At 41.9% G+C, this 23,988-nt stretch overlaps 1 protein-coding gene across 2 annotated transcripts in view; it reads right to left on the bottom strand.

Moving 5' to 3' along the window:
• rps6kc1 (ribosomal protein S6 kinase C1) overlaps positions 1–23,988 on the bottom strand; it is a 143,755-nt gene that overhangs the window by 107,989 nt on the left and 11,778 nt on the right. Inside the window, exon 3 of one of the 2 annotated variants that reach the window (XM_008125839.3) lies at positions 7,715–7,835. The exons of the other annotated variant lie outside the window; for it this stretch is intronic. Coding sequence (XP_008124046.1) covers positions 7,715–7,835 — 121 coding nt within the window. The remainder of the gene's footprint in view (positions 1–7,714; positions 7,836–23,988) is intronic. 2 annotated transcript variants of the gene reach the window in all.

The following is a 23,988-nucleotide window of genomic DNA, read 5'->3' as shown; positions in this document are numbered from 1 at the left end:
TTCGCTTAGCTAATTACAGATCCACCTAACCGTAGTTTTGTCTAGCCCACATTTTACTAGTTTGTTTGCCAGAAGGTCATGGGGGACTTTGTCGAAGGCCTTACTGAAATCCAGGTAGGCTACATCCACAGCATTCCCTGTATCGACCCAACTCGTAACTCTATCGAAAAAAGAGATCAGATTAGTCTGGCATGACTTGTTTTTGGTAAATCCATATTGACTATTAGCAATGACCGCATTTGTTTCCAAGTGTTTGCAGACCACTTCCTTAATGATCTTTTCCAGAATCTTGCCTGGTATCGACGTGAGGCTGACCGGAGGGTAATTGTTTGGGTCTTTCTTTTTTCCCTTCTTGAAGATAGGGACCACATTCGCCCTCTTCCAATCTGCTGGGACTTCTCCTGTTCTCCAAGAACTCTCGAAGATGATTGCCAGTGATTCTGAAATAACTTCCGCTAGTTCCTTCAATACTCTTGGATGTAGCTGATCTGGCCCTGGGGACTTGAATTCGTTTAGAGTGGCCAGGTGTTCCTGGACAACTTGTTTCCCTATTTGGGGTTAGATTTCCCCCAATCCTACGTCCATTCCAGGTTGCTGAGGTTGAAGATGGCTTTCTTTTTGTGAGAAGACCGAGGCAAAGAAGGCATTAAGTAGTTCTGCCTTTTCCCTGTCCCTTGTCACCATCACCCCATCTTCTCCTTGCAGTGGCCCTATCGCCTCCTTGTTCTTCCTTTTTCTACCAACGAAAGCAAAAAAGCCTTTTTTGTTGTTTTTTATGTCCCTGGCAACCCTGAGCTCATTTTGCGCTTTTCTTTTTGTTGTATCAACCTAGAGCCGTGGATGATGGGTTGTGTTGTCAAATTTCGAAGTTGGGGGGCCTGTAGTTTTGTTGTTTTGTCCGCTGCCCTGATGCCATCACTCTTTTATATATATAGATATATATTGGGATTAAACCGCTGAGCTGCTGAACTTGCTGGCTGAAAGTTTGGTGATTTGAATCCAAGGAGCGAGGTGAGCTCCTGCTGTTAGCCCCAGCTTCTGCCAACCTAGCAGTTTGAAAACATGCAAATGTGAGTAGATCAATGATGCCTATTCCTGGGGTTATTTGAGGCATTGATTCAGAAACTTGCATTGGATAGACCATGTCATCTTTAGTTTCTTAGATATGGTTATAATTATTCTTTATGGGTGAGCAGATGGTGACTGGTATATGGCATATGTTCTGTATTTCAAAAACTAAAGCTGATAAGGGGAAACTGGTGCCATTTTTGGAATTGACAAGTCAACTATACCCAGAAGCAGGTCTAATATTTGAAGCACCAAAATGTGTGTTGTCTAGTGTAATCTTTAAATATCTGATGGAATGTCATGTAGAAGAAGGAGCCAGCTTGGGTTCTGCTGCTCCAGAGGACATAAACCACTGGGTTAAATTACAAGCCAATAGATCCCATCTAAACATCAGGAAGTATGTCCTGATGTTAAAAAGTCTTCCACAGTAGAATAAACTTCTTTGAAGACTCTCCTTCTTTGGAGATCTTTAAACTGGGGTATGTCCATATCTTGGGAGTGCTTACCTACGCATTGGACTAGATGGCCCTTACAGTTCCTTCAAAGTCAATTATTCTATGTTTCTATGATGACACAGCACTGATGGTCAACAATCAGCATGATTTCTCCTACAATTCACTGAAAAGGACAAAGGATGCCTTGAGACTGAATGCTGATAATGCTAACTAGCAACAGGAATTGTGCAACTATTCACCTTTTCTTCCTTAATGGGTTTTTTCTTCTAATAAGAGACCAAATGAAGCAATTGGAAAACATGGAAGGAGAACTAGAAACTGGTATTGATATGTCTATCTGGAAAATTTAGTGAATGCAACTGCACAATAAAATCCACTTCTGAAAGCACCCACAAACAACAAGGTACACAAAGGGGTGATAAAAAGCACAGCTGCAGCCTATAACTAGTAAAGAAGAATAGGATAAGAACTAAATGTGGCTGGGCTTAGGACACAAGAGACAGAGCTTTGGAAGAAATAAGTGAGTTTGCAACAAAAAATTAGAAGGTGCAATGCAAATTCCAAACAGTCATGCCATTGTCTGGCATAGTCAATAGTCACCACTTTACTATTTTGCCATTCTATGGCAGCTGAGCATACCAAGTCCCTGCTCTGCTGTTTTAGGTTCTTCCCACACCTTTACATTTATTTTATTTTATACTTCAGCAAATGGGGAGGTTCCCACAAGCCAGCTAATACCTCCCTCTTGTACATGGAAAATGCAATTTTGGCAATGTAGAGAAATACACTATATTCACTCTTTCTACACAGATAATGAAAGAGATATTCTAACTCTGTTCCAGAAGAATGGCTTGCATTGCCTTCCATTCTATCTTTTTAAGCCAGGATAAATTGGCTTACATATTCAATAAGAGTGATTAAAATGCCGAAATATATATTAAAAATTAACTCACCACACATTAGAAGCCAGCATTGAAAAAGAGGGCTTAAAAATAATTTTAAAACTTGGAAGTGCTATCATGAAGCAACTGAATTTTTAAAAAGCATATTTTCTCATAGCCCTAATTTTGATATAAACTTTCAGTGTAAAAATTTGTAAGACAATGGCATATAGTAAACACAATTATCTGTGAATATGTCCCATTTATCTCAATGAAACACGCTTCTATTTATTGAAGGATTTACTTATTTATTTGTTTGTTTTTATTTTTATCTCACCTAAATATGCAAAGGATTGTACTTAAGGTACACAGAAGGAAAAAATTCCTAACAGGTGTTTTTTTTTTTTACTAACTTGTGTTCTAACTTTCTCTTGAAAGTAAAGAACAATGATTTTGCTTGATTTGTTTTCAGATCAGAGAACTATAATAGTCAGCTATGTCTCTTTAATTCTTCTACTCTAAATGCATAAAATGTTTCAGTCTTGCCATTTTCCTTCTAAATAATCATTACCCATTTTATTGGGTTATTTCTTTTGACAAGTATTGCTCCTGATGCACACCATTGTAAACGCAAGCCTCGGTAATAACACAATATTTTACAATCTCTAATTCACCTGATACGTTAAATAATACATCCTTTGAGCACATTTTCCCCAGAATTCTGAAGTTGTCTATGCAATTTAATAAAATTGTCTAGACCAAAAAGGATTATGGTCTCAAGAGAAAAAATAAAAATAAAACTGCTTTATCACTAATCGATTCTTATACAGACTCTGAAAGAAAATATAGTGAACTAGTAGAATATGTTGCAGCATGAAGTGCTCTGTCCTATTCCTCCCATCTCACCTGCAATCTAACTATCCCATTTAACTACACCTCACATGATCACACTGCATTCAAAGCATGTTTATTCTCCAATGCAACTCTTTGGTATGAAATAATTTAATGGTGTTTGGTCATATCTGCAATTTCATGTAACTGTGCTCTGGCCAAGAAAGTATCCTCTATGGGTACAGAGGTCTTATTGTGTTATTCTTTGTAACATGTAAAATAAGTTTACTGAAGATATAAGGATATAGGATAATCTTTCTCCAGAAAAAGGATTCCAGATTTTACACAAAAATCGTATTATGTAAAAGGTTCAGAACAGATCCCTCATGTAATACAAGGGCCTATTGTAGTTCTTCCGTGTAGTGTATACATTAGGGCTGTGCAAAATTTTGTTTCTGCCACATTTGTCGTATCTATTTTGTAAGATTCATACATACGACCAGATATTAAGAAATAGGAGGGGCACCCACGCAAAAAACAAAATTCAAAACACTGACCTATGACTTTCAGAAGAGTTATGTAAGTCTTGTAAATGGTTCCAGTTCTCCGTTGCAAGTGCCGCTTCTCCCCCAAAGGGGCTGAATTTAGTTCACCCAAAGAGTCCTGAGGAGATGGCAAGGGCGGAGTGGAGGGAGGGAGGGATGCCTGGCTGGATGGATGGCCAAGGAAAGAAGAAGCCCCTCTGGCACATGGCCGGCCCAGAGAGAGACAGGTAGAGACCATACTCACATTGAGGCTCTAACGAGCAGAATTCTGGGAAATGTTTTATTTTTTAAAATGTTGTTCATAAAAACGTTTTAAAATGGACCTCTTGCTATATTTTAGAAACAATTTAGAAACTATTTGCCATCATCACCACCCCTCTAATTTAGTAATGAGTATTGAAATATTTTTTTTCATTAATTGCACAGGCTTAGTATCCATTATCTCTTTATTTCTGTTTGGTTGTGTAATGTATTCTTCTGCTGGTCACAGAACATCCCCACTCTTAGATTTCCCTTTGATTTCTCTAAATATGTGGAAGAAGTCTCTTGTTCTTCCTTTTTTATTGTCATCTTCCATTTCTTTGCATTATTATAGTAGTTCTTGTTCCTGTGCACACCTCAAGAACATAGAATCATAGAGTTGCATTCAGGGTTCTGACTATTTCTGTCACCTTTCATTTTTGTCTTGTCTTCAATAGTTTAATCTGTTATTCATTGAGACTTCTCTAGAGACTTTTTTCATTCCTTCCTGGCAATGTCCCTGGCTTCAGTGCAAAGTTTTTGTGGCTCCTGATCAATTAGGCTTAATAATGCAAATCTATTTTTCATGTTCCCTTTAAATTCTACGGGGGTGTTCTTTGGGTATTTAAGAATTAGGGTTGGTTAAGGGTTTTTCTTTAGTTTTACTGTAATATTTTACATTAGCAGTCCCTGACATGTGCCGCAATCTGCTCCTAGTCTTGTTTTTGCAGAAAGAATTGAGCTTATCCATCTGCGGCTTCCAGCTATACAGTCCGGTTGATTTCTATAGAAGCAATCAGAAGATGCCACTTGAAGAATGTGTTTGCAATAAACTAGCTGTTGGCCAAGCAAAATTCAGTCAGGTGGTCTCCTACTTCCTTTCGCGATCCCTAACCACATTTTTCTACAGTCTTTCATTCTGCTCTGTTTCTTATTTTTGCTTTCCAATCACCTATGATTAACAAACAAATCTGTTTTGATGTGTGATCAGTTTCCTGAAATCCAGAATAGAATCATTACATTTATTTTTGTTCCCCATTAGTTGGATTAAGTCAGTTTTCCCTGAAGTCTTTTTCACATGATTTGGTCAGACCTTGCATGATATGCTTTGATTGCTTTTGCTGTATCTCTCCTTGCTATAAATGCCACCCCATTTCTCTTTAGGTTTTTATTGCCTGAATGAAATATTGTGTAATCATCTGTCTCAAAATATTCCATTCCTATCCACTTTAGCTCACTCACCCAATGTTGTAAATAAATAAATAAATGTTTATTCTTCAATTTCTTGTTTTATTATGTCTAGTTTCCCCAACTCCCGCTTCTCACATTCTATGTTCCCATAATATGTGTTGTGCAGTTTTGAACTTTCCTTTCACCTCTCAGCACAAAAACAGATGAACATATTTCTGATCTGGATCCAGTTGCCAGGAAGCATCACTGGCACCAATACTGAGAGAAAGTGCTCAATACCAATAGTGGCAAAGGCCCCTTCTACGCTGCCCTATATCCCATGATCTGATCCCAGATTATCTGCTTATCCCAGATTATCTAACAGTGTAGACTCATATAATCCAGTTCAAAGCAAACAATCTGGGATCAGATCCTGGGATATAGGGCTGTGTAGATCTAGCCAAAGCTGCAAGTAAAAATAAGTGACAGCAGAGGGAGGCAGAAATAGCAGGCAGAGAGAATGCAGCTTAGCAAGTGGCAAGGTAGGCAGCCACCTACACCAGAAGAACAAATATCCTTGCAAGGAGTATACCAAAACCCTTGTTAAAGATGCATAAGAGACTATGGGCATGGCCAAATGCAACACCTCCTGTAACAGCTTTGTTTTGGTGCCTGCTGCATTGCGGACAGCAGAGCCCAACTAAACCACAATAGCTTTTATAAGGACTACCGCTAGAATGCGGTTATTGAGTCACTTCATGTCCTGGACAATAATAAGAAGAAACCTGTAACAGGAAAAGCTCTGGAGATTTGCCAGCCTAGTGAGCTGCCATACTTAAGGCTGCCCATTCCCTTGGTAATCTAGGATTGGTGCATAAGGTATATCTAGGAATGCTTAATCCTTCATTCTATACTTATTAAAGAAAGAGAGTGGAACTATATCTGTCCTTTGTAAGACTCCCTAATCCCCTTTTTCTGTGTTGAAACCATTCTCCCTGCCCTGCTTTTCGTTGCTGCTTATCTTGTGATAAGGAGCTGGGGTAATTATTTACTGATTATCTTCATAGCTATAATTGATTCTCTCACTATTCAGATACTAAACTTAGTAGGATCATGTAACTTAAAGAGGCTAAAACAGGATTAAACATTTCCTGCTGACATTCTCAATTATAATTCAAGGAGGAAGGTGCCAGCCAAGACAATCTGAAGGAACAACGAAGAGACAGCCTTCCCCATCCGGGACCAACTGCCAGGTGAGCTGACCTTGGAAGTCACTGGATGAGCTTACATCAGTAAGAAAGCAGAAAGCAGATGAGAAACAGAAGACATCCCCAAGCAGGAATTTAACAAGGAAAGCACAACATCATTCAATAGATGACCCTGGAACCAGATATTAAAGCTGCAGGTTTCAACACTGGTCTTTTTCTATTCAGTCTTGGAATGCCTTCCTCCTGTTGTTCTTATGCTTGTATGCCTTCAAGTCATTTCAGACTTTAAAAAATCAAAGGAAGGCTTATCACATGGTTTTCTTAGTAAGAGTTGTTCAGAAAAGGTTTGCCTTTTGCCTTCCTGTAGGACTGAGAAAGTATGACTTGCCCAAGGTCATCCAGTAGGTTTCCATGGCTGAACGGGGTCTACAGAGTCAGAGCCCAACATTGAAGCCACTACACCATACTGGCTCACTAATATAAACTGCCTTCCTGCCCATCCTCTAATTCAAAGTTTTCTGCTATGCCTTTCTCACTATTTTAACAGTACAGTATGAATCAAGGTTTATTTGATTTATTTGAGCACAGCCTCAAGTTGAGGGCCATTTTAAGCGTCTGTGGAGGTGCAGGTAAACACAAGAAACTCCTGGCTCCCAGGTCACGAGGAAATAGCACAATGGTAGATCCTCACTGTCTTCCCACTGTTGCCCCCTGGCATTCTGGTCAGAAGTTGGGGCTCATCACAGATGGTAGGCAAGGATCTGTGACACACCAGCACTTTATAGCTATAATAATAAAGCTGTGGCCTTTTAAAATTTTCTGGTCCAAAAGCTGTTTCATTCTATGACATTAATCCACCCACCTCTACCAACTTCTCGTTATTAGACATGTAACTACAGGCTATGGTTGGGGATTAACTATGATTTTCAAAAGCATGCATGTAAAGGGAAGACTTGCACAAATAGAAGGAGTAACTTTTCTTGAAAATCCAAGCACAGTTAAAAGATTTAAATAGATCGTACCTAGTTACATCTACTTTGAATCCCCAGAAGTTTTACTGCAGATTTGCAACTCTGCACAGTATACATAATTTTTATCTTGAAGTCTTCAGCAATAATAAATTATCATATTGCAGACAGAAAGACAATATAACTTGGGTTTTATTCAATAGTGATGATTTCATTTAATTAATGAATATAAAACCACACAACCGCACTCACATATACTCATCCATTTTCAACACAGAGAACACCCACACTGATGCATCAATCAGCCATTCCCAAATGAGTTAAGCAATTAAAAAAACTTATGCTTACCAAATACTATTGCTTTAGCAAAAGGCGGAAACAATTCTGTATGCCTGAATAAGTGTTTATGAATCTGCCAGAGTTCTTTGTGCAATTTCTTAAAGTCACTGTATCTCTTCCAAACGACTATCTGAAGCAAAACAGAAAACAAACACACCCATAAAGCAATTATTACTGCTAGTTGAGCATTTACCAAGTATGGCAGAAACAAACACAATAGCTTACTGTAAGGAGACATATTTTAAATCACTTGCATCCTTAGCTAAAGTAATAAATTCTCCCCACACCTTCGTCACTGCACAGTTCCTTTCCACCACCTTTTTACACTTCTTCCTAATTAGTCATTGTATTAAGAAACGGTTAGTGTCCAATACAGTCCATCAAACCACTGAAAGCATCATTTTTGCTCAGAAAATGATGGATAAATAACAGAAAAGTTCAAGCACACCATCAACCTTAAAGATCATTTCTATAATATTAGAAAAAGAAGAAAATTTGACCATGGCTTGCTTTTTGTAGAATTAATTCAGTTTGACAGCACTTTAAATGCCATAGCTCAATGCTATGAAATGCTATGCTATGGCATTTGCAGTTTTAAAATGTCTTTGCCAGAGAGTGCTGGAGTCTCACCAAGCTACAAATCCCTGCATTCCAGAGCATCAATTCATGGCAATTAAAGTGGTGTCAGACTGCATTCATTCTACAGTACAGATGCACCCTTGGTGATTTCTCATATGTAAAAATAGGAATGCTAACTGGTTGCTTTTGCCTGCCTTTTGTCAGCTCTACTAATCAGTTTTGGGGTTTCATATTAAGAATCTCTGCTATCTGGTCGCTGAGATATAGAATTCCCAAACCAACATGGCTTACCTGATTTGCAATTTGCTTTGGGGAGAAACAAATATTTTGAAATATTTGATTTGTTTACATATATGCAGGAGGCATCTTATATCATTTTAGGGAGTTTGACAAGCTTCATCTACACATACACAAACTGATGGTAAGCCACGGATGAAGACAAACAATGTTATGGTTTCCATACTGTCCCCCTATCACAGAAAGAGGCTCTCAATATCCCAAGATGGTTTGGCCTTCAACTAATGTTCTTTATGCCCTCTCACAAACCCAAATAACACCACACCACTGTCCTACATCAAACCAGAAAATAGCTAGAATATCTGTAGAGGTGTAGGACTTAAAATTATGCACACTAAACCAATGGCAGGATGGTTTCTAAGTATTTTTAGACAAACACTCCAGAAAGTTAAAAGATGGTTATAAAAAAATGTGTGAGCAAAGGGAGCAATGAACCCATTGTTGTCTTTACATGGAGAGCAACAGTGTGAAAAAAGAAAGCCTCTACTATTAATGCAGCCTTTCCACACTAATCAGAAACCCCGATTTTTTTGGTGATCTCCTTACATGAAGGGTTTATACAGGTACTGAAGTTTCCTCTTTTCAGACTATTATTTGCTATCTGAAAGGAATAATAAAAAAGAGCTGGAATTAACCTGTTCTCTTTGTTAACCCTATCTGAGCACTTGAACAAGGCTTCAGAAGCCCTCTTGAGATTTTCACACAGAATGTGTAAGCATCTAAAGGAGAGCCGGTATGCACAAGAACATTCTGGATGTCACTGGCAAGCATGCCTCCTCCACTGTTTAAAGCCCTCATGTATTCATTCAAACATCTAAATAAGAATAATTCATTGCCTATTACTCATGCACAGACTTTAGCCTGAAATATTGCATCTGTAGTAGACTGTCAGTTAACTCAACACCTAGGTTAAAAAATAAGAAATAATATTTGTTTAATTTAAAGTTGTTTTTTATACTACAACTGCAAAACAGTGAAACTGTGTTACATTAAGTTAGTAAAGGTAAAGGCTTCCCCTTGACATTAAGTCGAGTTGAGTCTGACACTAAGGTGTGGTGCTCATCTCCATTTCTAAGCCAAACAGCCAGCGTTGTCCATAGATGCCTCCAAGGTCATGTGGGCGACATGACTGCATGGAGCACTGTTACCTTCCTGCCGGAGCGGTACCTATTGATCTACTCACATTTGCATGTTTTTGAACTGCTAGGTAGGCAGAAGCTGGGGCTAACAGCGGGAGTTCACCCTGCTTCCCGGATTCAAACCTTCCAGTCAGGAAGTTCAGCAGGTCAGCGGTTTAACCTGCTATATCACCGGAGGCTCTAACATTGTTAAGTTTGCCTATATTTCTTTATTTGCTTTTAATTGTTGTATTTTGATATTAATATCTAGTCAATACAGAGTTTATGGTATGGTATAGCATGGGGTGCCATATTTGTTAGGCTTATTTTTAAGAGTAAAACTCAGGTAACCAGAAACTACATTTATCCCGCATCTCCAAATCCCCAGGGATGCCAGTTAACTGGAAGTCTACTGTACTTCTAGACACCACAATTCAAGAAGGATATTGACAAGTTGGAATGTATCAAGAAGAGGAGGGTGACCAAGATACTGACAGATCTGTAAATCAAGCCATATGAGCTGGGTATGCTGGAGAAGACTGATCCTTGCATTTGAAGCAACATCACGGAGAAGACAGAACAGGCTTTGTTTCCACTACTCCAAAATAAGACACAAACTGATAGATTCAAATAACAAGACAAGAAATGTCACCTAAATATTAGGACAGTGGATCAGATTCTCCTTTTTTGGAGGTCTTGCCACCTGCTCCATGACAGGGGATTGAACTAGATGGCCCTTGTGGTCTCTACCAACCCAAACTAAAATGCTTATATTCTATGGTACTCCAAATCCCGGACTCATTTAGAACCATCAGGGAGCAAACATCACCACAGTTTTGTGGTACCTCATAATGGATGGCAACTGTAAGAGATAAGCAGAATGATACAAATTCTGTGGGCATGACAAATACTTTCTGCCTGGTGTTAAGCACATCTTGAAGATTGGAGGATATACTAGAAATCACCAAAAATATTAGAACTAAAATTATACTACTAAAGAAATTATACACTTGCGAAAAATGGATTATACATAACCCTCTTATGTGCACCACAGGCACTGGAATTGAGAATAATTGCATCTTTTGGGTTAGAAAGAAAAAGGAAAAAGACTATAGCCTATTAAGTCCAATAAAAAGATACTGTACTGTATACTGAAAAGGTGGGTAACATTAACACTGGTTGCAAACTAAAGATGAGTAGCTGCAAAGCTTTTATTTATGATGGTATAAAAGGATTTAATCAGGGTTAGGGAACCTTTGCCTATCTAAATGTCAAAACTCCAATGGACATCCAATTTGCCCATCTAGTCAATAATTAGGGACAATGGGAATAACAGTTCATCAACATCAGGAGAACAACTTTTCTATCCCTGGCCTTGTACTTTCTCTCTCACACATAACATAAAGGGCAAGATGTGGACATCTCTTGACACACATTCAAGTGTGAAATTTCTCCATACTCTTTAAAATTGAAAGAATCAGGGATACCTGCAAGTACACCACCACATGTTCTTATTTATTTATTTATTTATTTATTTGCAGTATTTATATTCCGCCCTTCTCACCCCGAAGGGGACTCAGGGTGGATCACAATGTACATATACATGGCAAACATTCAATGCTATGTGTGTTATATGTCTAATGAGACATACAACACACATAGACAGAGACACAGAACCTATTTAACATTTTCCAGCTTCTGGCTTTGTGAGGGTATGACAGATTCCGGCCACAGGGGGACTGCTGCTTCATTATCCACTGTGACGCCGAGTCCTTGATGGAGTACGCACGCTGCTGGACATTTTTAAGGTGACGTAAATTAGTTAAATTAGCCTCCCCACGTGGGCTCCTTCCAAGGGGTGAGGGCTCCTTTAGGACGGGGAGGGGGGCCCAGTGCCCCCCCCCCCCGGGTAATCCAGAGCCTCGGATCACCAGGGCTCGGATTACCGAGATTTTACTGTATGTTATAAGGGGCCGGTCTGTGGCACAGCTGGTTAGTAGCCAGCTGCAGTAAATCATTACTGACCAAGTGATAGGATCTACATCATGTGCGCAAGATTTCTGACTGATTTAATCAATTTTGTGTTCTATCAAGACTATTCTTTTATCTGTTTCTTTCATTCACCGTAGTGCAAATAATGGACTTGAACCATTCATAATTTAGATATGCTTCCTTCTCATAGTACTGAAGGTTTTAACTCAGCCCTTACTGTAAAATAAAACCAAGGTTTCACCATTTGACTCCAAGTTTAATTTAGTCAAAGCCTTCTAATAAAAAATGCCTCTTGGTTAAGATACTGAAGTAAAAGGGGGGGGGGTCACCCAACAGGATTGTGAAGTGACCGGCTTTAGCTTTAATAGGCATTAGTACATAAAACTTACAAGATGTTACACATCAATCATCTCAAAGACGTCCATCAAGACTCTCACACCAGTTTACCAAAGAGTTCTAAGTAGCCATCTATTTACTCACAACTTGCCCCAAGACGTTTTAAATGCACCAGCTTGGTTAACTTACATAGGTAAACAGGCTCATCCACTTTTTCTGGACTAGTAACTTCTGTGGAAGTATTTATGGGAATGTTTTAATTTGGGATAGCTTTCTTGGCTAATTTAGTAGAAAGAGTAAAAAAAATAACGTTGACCACACCTTCCTCTTGAGTAACAACCAGGAGCTGGTTGGTTCTCGCAGAAGCAGAGGAAGCAGGAGGACATTTTTGCTCCCTGGCTTCAGGTAGGATTTGGCTAAGATTTGGCTAAAATTTTAAACTGAGTTTGGGCTTGGCTCCTGTGGTCAAAGTCTAACTGTTGTGTGACTGTTGTGTTGAAAGAGAGCCAGGTACTTAAGTTGATTGACAGCAGGCATTGTCCCCTGTTAATTGAGTTTCTGGGAAAGCTTTATTTGCCAGTGTGAGTTTCTGCCAGAGCCTGATCCCAGAAGGGCAGTTGGTTCTCGCAGAAGCAGAGGAAGCAGGAGGACATTTTTGCTCCCTGGCTTCAGGTAGGATTTGGCTAAGATTTGGCTAAGATTTTAAACTGAGTTTGGGCTTGGCTCCTGTGGTCAAAGTCTAACTGTTGTGTGACTGTTGTGTTGAAAGAGAGCCAGGTACTTAAGTTGATTGACAGCAGGCATTGTCCCCTGTTAATTGAGTTTCTGGAAAAGCTTTATTTGCCAGTGTGAGTTTCTGCCAGAGCCTGATCCCAGAAGGGCAGTTGGTTCTCGCAGAAGCAGAGGAAGCAGGAGGACATTTTTGCTCCCTGGCTTCAGGTAGGATTTGGCTAAGATTTGGCTAAAATTTTAAACTGAGTTTGGGCTTGGCTCCTGTGGTCAAAGGCACCTTTACTAACTATCCTTTGCAGTACATACAGGAAACAAAGCAACATAAACAAATACACAAAGACGTGGTTTGTTGCAGTCTGCACATAAAGTGCGTGCTTATTACTTAACTGTACAAAGATCCCACTTGGCCACCACGCTCACCAAGAGATGCAACAAAAGCAAAACATTCCCATCACATGCACCAGCTGTGGCATGTTCCGCTTTTTCACACAAAAACTAGACAACTACATCTGCTCCAAATGCAAACAGATGACTCTGATGGAGCAGAGGATCCAACAGCTCGAGCACCATATTAAGACCCTTAAGGACATTCAGGCACTCGAGCTCTTCTTGGACACTGCACAACACACTGCTGTAGATCAGCAGCCTGCATCACACCAACACCACCAAGACCATGATCAGGAACCTTATGGGGAGATCAACTCAAAGGTAGACAACCCTCAGGCTTGGAAGGAGGTCACCCATAGAAGGAGACCCAGGACCAGGCAGCCTCCACAGAACTCCTCTGCTCAGCTGCATTTACACAACAGATATGAAATTCTTACATCATTAACATACAATCAGGAAACACATCTTGTGGAGGACCACAGTTTCTTAGATACCACTCAGTGGACCATCCTGGATCAATGCGCAGGGGATAGCCCTGACGGGGACAGTGCATCACCACAGTCACACTTATGTAATCATGCAAATGCTCCATCCCCAATCATAGACCAGGAGCAACAGGAACATCCTTGGGAGAGTAATGGGCTCTCGGATGTATCTCAATGGATTGTCATTGATGAATGCACTGGGGATGTTGAGGAGGAGGACAACACTTTACACCTACATGATTCACTTCAACAGGAACACTCTTCAGGGGACATACACACTGTCTTGCACAAAAGGGACCCTGTCAATCCTCAAAGGAAACAGGTCTTGGTAGTAGGTGACTCCCTCCTTAGAGGAACGGAAGCCATCATTTCCAGACCGGATGGGATGGCTCGAGAAACATGCTGCCTCCCGGGGGCAAAAATACACCATATCACTCAGAGGCTCAGCAGGCTCCTAAAGTGACCATGTGCTCCTGCAGTTTGCAATACAAAGGAATGCTGAAACTAAGACAAGTCAAACACGCATTCTGGACTTTAAGAGAGCTGACTTCCAAAAAATGAAGGAATTACTGAGCGGCATTCCATGGACGCCGATATTAAAAAACAAGGGAGTTAAGGATGGATGGGAGTTTTTCAAAAGTGAAATACTCAAGGCGCAAATGCAAACAGTGCCAACAAAGAAGAAAAATAAGACAAGTGCAAAGAAGCCAGAATGGATGTCCAAAGAACTTCTAACTGAGCTAAAGCTCAAAAGTGACATGCACAAGAAGTGGAAAAGGGGAGAAATCACCAAAGAAGAATTCAAACGTATAGCCAACTCCTGTAGGGAAAAGGTTCGCAAGGCTAAAGCGCAAAATGAGCTCAGGCTTGCCAGGGACATAAAAAACAACAAAAAAGGTTTTTTTGCTTATGTTGGTAGAAAAAGGAAGAAAAAGGAGGCGATAGGGCCACTGCAAGGAGTAGATGGGGTGATGGTGACAGGGGATAGGGAAAAGGCAGAACTGCTTAATGCCTTCTTTGCCTCGGTCTTCTCACAAAAAGAAAGCCATCTTCAACCTCAGCAACATGGAATGGACGAAGGATTGGGGGAAATCCAACCCCAAATAGGGAAACAAGTTGTCCAGGAACACCTGGCCACTCTAAACGAATTCAAGTCCCCAGGGCCAGATCAGCTACATCCAAGAGTATTGAAGGAACTAGCGGAAGTTATTTCAGAACCACTGGCAATCATCTTCGAGAGTTCTTGGAGAACAGGAGAAGTCCCAGCAGATTGGAGGAGGGCGAATGTGGTCCCTATCTTCAAGAAGGGAAAAAAGAACGACCCAAACAATTACCGTCCGGTCAGCCTCACATCAATACCAGGCAAGATTCTGGAAAAGATCATTAAGGAAGTGGTCTGCAAACACTTAGAAACAAATGCGGTCATTGCTAATAGTCAACACGGATTTACCAAAAACAAGTCATGCCAGACTAATCTGATCTCTTTTTTCGATAGAGTTACGAGTTGGGTCGATACAGGGAATGCCGTGGATGTAGCATATCTAGATTTCAGTAAGGCCTTCGACAAAGTCCCCCACGACCTTCTGGCAAACAAACTAGTAAAATGTGGGCTAGACAAAACTACGGTTAGGTGGATCTGTAATTGGCTAAGCGAACGAACCCAAAGGGTGCTCACCAATGCGTCGTCTTCATCATGGAAAGAAGTGACAAGTGGAGTGCCGCAGGGCTCCGTCCTGGGCCCGGTTCTGTTCAACATCTTTATTAACGACTTAGACGAAGGGTTAGAAGGCACGATCATCAAGTTTGCAGATGACACCAAACTCGGAGGGATAGCTAACACTCCAGAAGACAGGAGCAGAATTCAAAACGATCTTGACAGACTAGAGAGATGGGCCGAAACTAACAAAATGAAGTTCAACAGGGACAAATGCAAGATACTTCACTTCGGCAGAAAAAATGGAAATCAAAGATACAGAATGGGGGACGCCTGGCTTGACAGCAGTGTGTGCGAAAAAGATCTTGGAGTCCTCGTGGACAACAAGTTAAACATGAGCCTACAATGTGATGCGGCAGCTAAAAAAGCCAATGGGATTTTGGCCTGCATCAATAGGGGAATAACGTCTAGATCCAGGGAAGTCATGCTCCCCCCCTATTCTGCCTTGGTCAGACCACACCTGGAATACTGTGTCCAGTTTTGGGCACCGCAGATGAAGGGAGATGCTGACAAGCTGGAAAGCGTCCAGAGGAGGGCAACTAAAATGATTAAGGGTCTGGAGAACAAGCCCTATGAGGAGAGGCTTAAAGAGCTGGGCATGTTTAGCCTGCAGAAGAGAAGGCTGAGAGGAGACATGATAGCCATGTACAAATATGTGAGGGGAAGTCATAGGGAGGAGGGAGCAAGCTTATTTTCTGCTGCCCTGCAGACTAGGACACGGAACAATGGCTTCAAACTACAGGAAAGGAGATTCCACCTGAACATCAGGAAGAACTTCCTCACTGTGAGGGCTGTTCGGCAGTGGAACTCTCTCCCCCGGGCCGTGGTGGAGGCTCCTTCTTTGGAGGCTTTTAAGCAGAGGCTGGATGGCCATCTGTCGGGGGTGCTTTGAATGCGATTTCCTGCTTCTTAGCGGGGGGTTGGACTAGATGGCCCTTGAGGTCTCTTCCAACTCTACTATTCTATGATTCTATGATTCTATGAGCTGACAAGGCAGGACACAGTATCCAAACCACAACTTCAGAAAATAGGGATGGAAAATAAATACAAGTCTTCTAGGTCCACAGAATGAAGATCTCAGAGTCTTGCTCACTGCACTGCTTCTTTCCAATCCTACGTCCAAGCCTTAAGTATCTTCATTCTTCTATCTATCCCTGGGCACCACAGCTCAAAAGAGATATTGACAAACTGGAAGGTGTTCAGGGGAGAGAGACTATAACAATCAAAGGTCTGGAGACCTGTGAGAAGCGTCTTAAAGAACTGGGTATGTTTAGCCTGTAGAACAGAAGGTTGAGAGGAGACATGATAGCCATGTATACATATGTGAAAAGGTGTCATAAGGAAGAGGGAACAGACTTGTTTTCTGTTGCCCTTGAAACTAGGACTAGAAGCAATGGGTTCAAATTACAGGAAAGGAGATTCCACCTGAACATTAGGAAGAACTTCCTGACCATACAAGCTGTTCAACGGTGGAACTCTCTGCCTCGGAGTGTGGTGGAAGCTCCTTCCTTGGAAACTTTTAAACAGAGGTTGGATGGCCATTTGCCAGGGATACTTTGATTGTGCTTTTCCTGCATGACAGGAGATTGGACTAGGTGGCCCATGTGGTCTCTTCCAACTCAATATTCTATGATTCTATGATCCATCTAAGAAAAAATCCAAATTCTTGCTAAGCCTGATTCTTAGAGGTAAAAACTAATTAGACAATATTTAGATGTAATTTATTTTGGAAGTTAGTTCCCTAAAAAAGAACATCTTCCTAACTTTAACTAACTAATTTTGTGGAAATACAAATGTGAGGTTCTGAGAAAGTGGAGGAATATATTCCCCCCCCCCATTTTTTTAAAATTTGAGGATAGACTATCCCCACCTTTTTTTTAAGGTTTACATCCTTTTATCCAGCAATGTAGAATATGTGTATTCTTGTAGGAAAGGAGATGTGGTATGTATGTGTGAGGATGACAAAAGCATAAAAAGAGCACAGACACATATCAACAAATACACACACAAAACAATGTTGACTGAGATCTATCAAAATAATTCTATCAGTACTATAATTAACTATTTTCCAGCCATTTCGCCCTTTTCCCCCCAGTTTTAAACATCAGACATTCCATAGGGACAAATGGCAGAATGTTTTCTGGTAGGCAGAAAAACGATTCACTGCACCTTGCGCCTGAGCCAAAGTGTACTTTTCATGTATAAACTCTGATTTTCCAAAGTACTGTCAATATGCTTTATGCTTAATGTCTAATTTGACAAATTGTTTGTATTTTTTAAATAAAAAACCCACTAATAATAATATACAAGTAATAAAATACCTGTGATTGATGCTTTAAGGGCCTAAAAGGTGCTTTTAGGATGTTTTAAAGATTTTTTTAAAATGATGTTTTTAAAATGTTTTTTAAATTGTTGATTTTAGCCGGTTCTTGTAAGCCGCTCCGAGCCCTAGGGGAGTGGCGGCATATAAGTTTGAAAAATAAATAAATAAATAAATAAATAACAGGCCTCCTTTCTGTTTTCAGTAGATTAAAATAAGAGGAATTACGTTAGAATGAAGTTCCTCCGGTTAGAAGATGTTTGTGGGCCACTAAACAATCTGCTAAGAATGTCTGAGTTTTGTTACTTCGGTGTATTTGCAAAGACAGGTAAAGTTGTGTAGGAATGTCATTGTTTTCAAAGCCACCAACGTTTCCAATTTCTTCATAACTGATTAGAAAAGATGAAATCTTAAAAATCTAAATGTAAATGAAAGCAATCAACAGCCTGGTTCATCAAGACAGAAATGAGTGTAAAGCCAGGGTTCGAGTGGCATGTTTCATTATCTTAATACCAAATTATCTTAATACTGAAGTATCTTAATACTGAAAGGTACCTGTTTGTTTGTATATGTGCCTGCAAGGCACTTGTCAACTTAAGGGGACCCCATGAATTTCGTAGTGTTTTCTTAGTCAAGGAATGCTCAAAGGTAGTTTTGCCAGTTTGTCCTCTCAAATATCACCTACAGCTGGCATTCTTAAGACTTTTCCACTCTTAATCCCTTTTACGTGTTCCCAGGTATATATGTATATAAATGATGTATTCTAACATCCGTGTCTCCAAGCAATCACATATTATGTAGAAGAATAGCAGGAGAGAAACAAAACAAAAAACAAAAAGTACAGAATGCCAATGAATGAAAACGTATTTAAGAATTTGCTATTATTGTTTTATCCGGACGTTTACCTCCTGAGATGAAAAAAGGTGATAATGCACACTTAACTTTAAAGTAAGAACTACTGAAATCACTAGGGCCCCTTCCATGCAGCTGAATAAAATCCCACATTTTCCACTCTGAACTGGGATATATGACAGTGTGGACTCAGCCCAGTTCAAAGCAGATACTGCGGGATTTTCTACCTTGATATTCTGAGTTATATGGCTGTGTGGAAGTGCCCTATGTTTGCTTCTGAAAAGTAGTTGGAACACAGAAGTAATCCCCCCAAATCCATCAAATATTCAAAGAGAAGAAGCAGTGACAAGAGATGCATATAAGCTTGAGAAATAAACTAGCAATTCAGCCTCACTCCAGGGTATTTGAAGTCCATTCCATAGAAAGTTCAAGCAATTATCTTCAGTCACCAGGCTACAAACTGCTCCTTGTCACTATCACATGAGAATGTCTTGACACTAACAAGGAAACTTTGTTCTTCTGTATTAACAGATGAATAGAGCTACATCTACTATGCTGTCTTCCCGCAGATATGAGGAACTAGAGCGCCCATCATTTCCAACCATTTGCTGCCTATGGTTTGTGGATGTGCAGAGCATCTATGTTCCTCTGTACATTGCTAAAAGCAACATACACTACATAATGAGAGGAGCAATGACAATCTGGTGCTCAACTATAATACCCAACTTTATCATACAACTTAACCACCAAACACACTCTTCTTTCAACAGAGATTTCAACCCATCTGGAGAGCACCAAGCTGAGGAAGAATGGTATTCATTACAGTTTTCATTACACAAAAGATAATATTCTGAAATATTTATGCCCAAGACTACAGCCAACAAAACTTTACAATATGCCCTCCACTTTCACAGATGTTAGGGATGCAGAATCTGTGGAAGGTCTCTTGTAGAAAAAAAACATGAAAACACTTTTTTAAAAATATGAGATAAAACCTCTTTAGGAATCTCTAGGACCTACAGCACAATTCTATGGTCAATTTCTAGAGAGTCATTCTAAAGGAGTTAAAGATTCTTAGAGAGACCATAGCAATCAAATCTGCAACTAGTCAAACAGGCAAGAGTTAAATCCACAGATGTGGAGGGGCAACTGTATATATCCTAGTTATCTTCAAAAGTACTCGGTTTCACACAAGTTGGAGTAGCCCTTCATTTAATACACCAAAACCTCCAAGCAAAGACTGTCATAGTCAGACACACTGGTTGAATCCTATTTGTTCCGTCCCCCAGGACGATGGTTTACCTTACCTATTGGTCGTTTGTTTGTTTTCCCTCCTTTGCATCTTGTTTCAGCCTCTGGCTGCAAAGCCCAGGAAAAGTGGCTTGGAATCTGCAAAAGCTGGCTGCAGTTTTCTTTGCAGTGATTGGTCAAAGAGTGCAACATCTTAGGACCGCCCTTTTTACCAGGGTCTAGTCTCCATTTTGGAGCTTCATTCTGGCTATAGTTTTCCAACGTGCTGGAGCTGTGCAAGGCTAACTGGGACAAATCATCCTCAAAACCAGGCCAATCTAAGCCTATCCAAATTAGATAAGTATTGAATTATACTGATCTGGAATAGGAATTCTAGTTAGAGGAGCAGGGTTATTCCATCGCTTCTAGAACTAATCTTTGCTGTAAAGATAGGGAAGGAAAGAGTTTCTCCTTCTAATATAGACAGCGTGATTAGGGTATAGTGGTTTTATAATCACTTTTGCCTTCTGGAACCAGGGATAATTCTGTGACTAAAACCTATAGAAATTTGTTTCATTTTCTGCAACTTTAAGATCTGTGCCAGGTTTACAACCTTGTATGAATAAACATCCTTTTTTGAAGTTATCCAGACTCAGTCGTTCAATATCTATAGGACAGCTTATAGGGATTTGCAGTTCGCCCGGATAAAGGACAGCACGTTTCAGTTTTATAGTTTTTTATTGTCCGGCGGACGGCACAGTTTTGAGGCAGATCAGCGGTTTTTCCGCTTCAGCTAGCTTGCACGGCTTTATAGTTTTTTATAGTTTAGGAAGTTTTAGTATAGGCTGCGGCTTTTCCGCCTGAGCTCAGTCTGCATACCTAAAGACTCTACCAGCGTCTGAGGCAGTGGAGCCCACTCTCAGACCTGAAGGAGTCAAATAGTGGGGCTCTATTTCCTTGCTATTTGGCTCGCGTGTGCGCACGTGGCCCAGTGGCTTTCTGGGTTTGCACAGGCTGTGCAGTTCCCAGCAACGTCCAGGGCTCCCTCGGCGGTAGACCTCGAGCCGCGGAGCACCAGCGACAGTTCTTTGGCTGGCTCTGAGGCGTGAAGCCCACCAGAACCAGGCTAGAACCTGGACAGGCCTGGCAACGCTGCTGCGAGTTCGGCCGGAGCACTCGGCCGGCTTCGACCTGCCTCATCGTCCTGCGGTGGTGACCTGCCTCATGGTCCGGCGGTGGTGACCTGCCTCATCGTCCTGCGGTGGTGACCTGCCTCATCGTCCTGCGGTGGTGACCTGCCTCATCGCCTGGCGGTGGTGACCTGCCTCATCTTCCTGCGGTGGTGACCTGCCTCATCGTCCTGCGGTGGTGACCTGCCTCATCGTCCTGCGGTGGTGACCTGCCTTATCGTCCTGCGGTGGTGACCTGCCTCATCGTCCTGCGGTGGTGACCTGCCTCATCGTCCTGCGGTGGTGACCTGCCTCATCGTCCTGCGGTGGTGACCTGCTTCATCGTCCTGCGGTGGTGACCTGTTTCATCGTCCTGCGGTGGTGACCTCCCTTCACAGCGGGGAGGAGGCGTCTCTTCTCTCCTCCTTTCCAAAGCCAGCCTCGGTGCTCCTTCGGCGGCAGGCCTCGAGCCGCGGAGCACAAGGTGCTTGAAAATTTGGCGAAGTCGCCATTTTGGCAGTTTACGTCACTCGGGCAAGGGAGGTATCAAGTGGCAAGTTGCTGTCAGTTGGCATTTTGCAGCTTGCCTACCAAAGTTTGGCGCCAAAGGTCACAATCTTTGTAAAGTATAGTTACTTAGTGATATATACTGCTATGGTTAAGTGTTGTGCATTGTGTTATATGTTGTATTTGCTTTTGTTGTAAATTTACTTGCTATTAAGAATACATAATGTCTATGCAATTTCAAGATGATACAGATGGCGTACCTCCTTCTGAGGCTGAAAGTAGGAATGAAAGGCCCCAAAGGATAAAGCACCCTTCAGCCAAGATGCTAGCCCATCTAATAGATGAAAAGGAGCTCCTCCATGTGAGGTTAGGTTCGGCATGGGAGCGAATTGTAACATTGATGGACAGAATTGAGAGCTTGGGTATTACAAGGGTGCCATCCATATTACAGACAGACCTTGAAGAGACCTTCGGTCTCTGGAGGGGTTTGGTGTCTAAGATAGTCCAGGTCCTCGAGCGCATTAACGCCAAGGATTCAGAGTTAGAAATAGTGAGTGTCTTAGCTGACACTAATGAGAAAGAAAATAAGGTGAGGGCAATTCTAGATGCCTTGGAATTTAGTTCTCCACCTGTTAATCTAAGGTCTGAGCCAAAAGGAAATCAGTCTTCCTTATGCAGCCATGAGACCAATCTTTTGAAATCACCTGCTGTGGCACTTAGTCTTAAGTCCAACCGCTCTAGCCAGGTATCTAAACTAAGGGAGCGTGCATCGTCTAAACACAGCCACTCTAGCAAGTCTTCTGCTGCTGGGAGTGCCATCTCTTCCCTAGCTGCCTTGCACATTAAGGAGGCTGCACGTCTGGAGCTAAAGAGCAAAGTAGCGGGGGCGGAGGCTGATGCTAAGGCAGCTGATCTCACCCTTCCCTTTAAAGAAGAAGAGCAACGACTGCAAATAGAACAGGCCCGTAGACAAAGCGAAATGCAAATGGAACAGGCCCGTAGACAAAGCGAAATGCAAATGGAACAGGCCCAAAGACAAAGCGAAATGCAAATAGAACAGGCCCGTAGACAAAGCGAAATGCAAATAGAACAGGCTCGTATAGAGATGCTTAGAATAAAGATGGATGCCGCAGCCAAAAGGGTAAGGGCTGAGACTTTGGCCAAGGCCCTAATTGAGCCACTCACAGAAGAAAATGTAAGCCAGTTACCAATACAGGATCCTTCTGCCAAAGTGTTTGCGCACCTTGGCAGCATGAACAGCCAGTTTTCGGATGAGGAACAGGAAGACTTCTCTCCTTACCCAGAGCAGGGCCCCAAAGTCACGTTTGAGTTTCCTGCAGAGCAGAGCGTCATAGCGGGGAGCTCACCCTTGCTCGAGCTACCTGTGCCTCCTGCTAAAACCCTAGGTCAGTCAATCAGGGCCCCAAGGCCGAGCGCTAGTTGGCCCCTACAGACAGCTGCACAGGGAACCATCGATTCGTCAGTGGTCGATGTCATCCCTCCAAGAGGCCAAAGGTTGACGCAAGGTACACGGTGGGAGTCCACTCCACAACAGCAAACTCCTCAATTGTTCCCTTCAACGCCGGAGTCCCAGCTTGTCTCCATCATCAGAAGTCCCAGAAGAGATCTTAAGGACAAGGGTGTCGAAAAGTTTTCGGACAAGCCTGAGGAATTTCTTCTCTGGAAGGCCACCTTCCAGAGAGCAATCAGAGACTTAAAGTTATTGCCTGAGGAAGAACTGACTCTTCTGGCTGCATGGTTGGGCCCAGCCTCATCCTCACAAGTTAAGAAGATCTACGCAGCCCACGTAGCCGATCCCGACAAAGCCCTGGAAAAGGCCTGGGCCAGGTTGCAGCAGAGGTATGGGGCCAGCACAGAGATTGAAGCATCTCTTATGGACAAGCTCCAAAGGTTCCCAGCTTTAAAACTCAAAGACTTCAAACTCTTGTGGGACCTCAGCGATCTCCTTGCGGAATTAGAGTCGGCCAAGGAGAATCCAGAACTGCCCGGTTTGAAGTGCCTCGATCAGCACCTGTCCCAGAGGCAGATCTTGACCAAGCTGCCCTTCACTTTGCAAGAACGCTGGGGACAGGAGGTCTTCAACTACAAGGAGGCCCACTCCCAGGCATACCCTCCATTTTCTCATTTGGTCCAGTTCATCACCAGGGCAGCCAGAGAAAGGAATGATCCACAGACGGGCCTCCCCACCTTATACCAAGGGACCCAGCCAGAGAAGGCACCTGAAGTGGACAAGAAACCACCTAGAGAGGCCAATAGACCTGTCAGCGTAAAGGCAGTCGAAACTCAACTCAAGACTGACGAACCCAGGTCGGAGGTAAAAGAGTTGCTTTGCCCTATTCACCAAAAGCCTCACAGCTTGGCCAACTGCAGGGAGTTTAGTAGAAAGACATACAAAGAAAGGCAACAGCTAGTTCAAAAGCAGGGAATCTGCTTTAGATGCTGTGGAGCAACTCCACACTTTGCATCCAACTGCAAAGAAAACATCAAGTGTGAGAAATGCAACAGCCTCAAGCATTGCACCGCAATGCACAACTCCAATATCAT

The sequence above is a fragment of the Anolis carolinensis genome, chromosome 1 (assembly GCF_035594765.1).
Source record: "Anolis carolinensis isolate JA03-04 chromosome 1, rAnoCar3.1.pri, whole genome shotgun sequence".
NCBI classification, from domain to species: domain Eukaryota; kingdom Metazoa; phylum Chordata; class Lepidosauria; order Squamata; family Dactyloidae; genus Anolis; species Anolis carolinensis.
The sequence above is the reverse complement of the archived record's forward strand: the minus strand, read 5'-3'. Positions and strand labels throughout refer to the sequence as shown.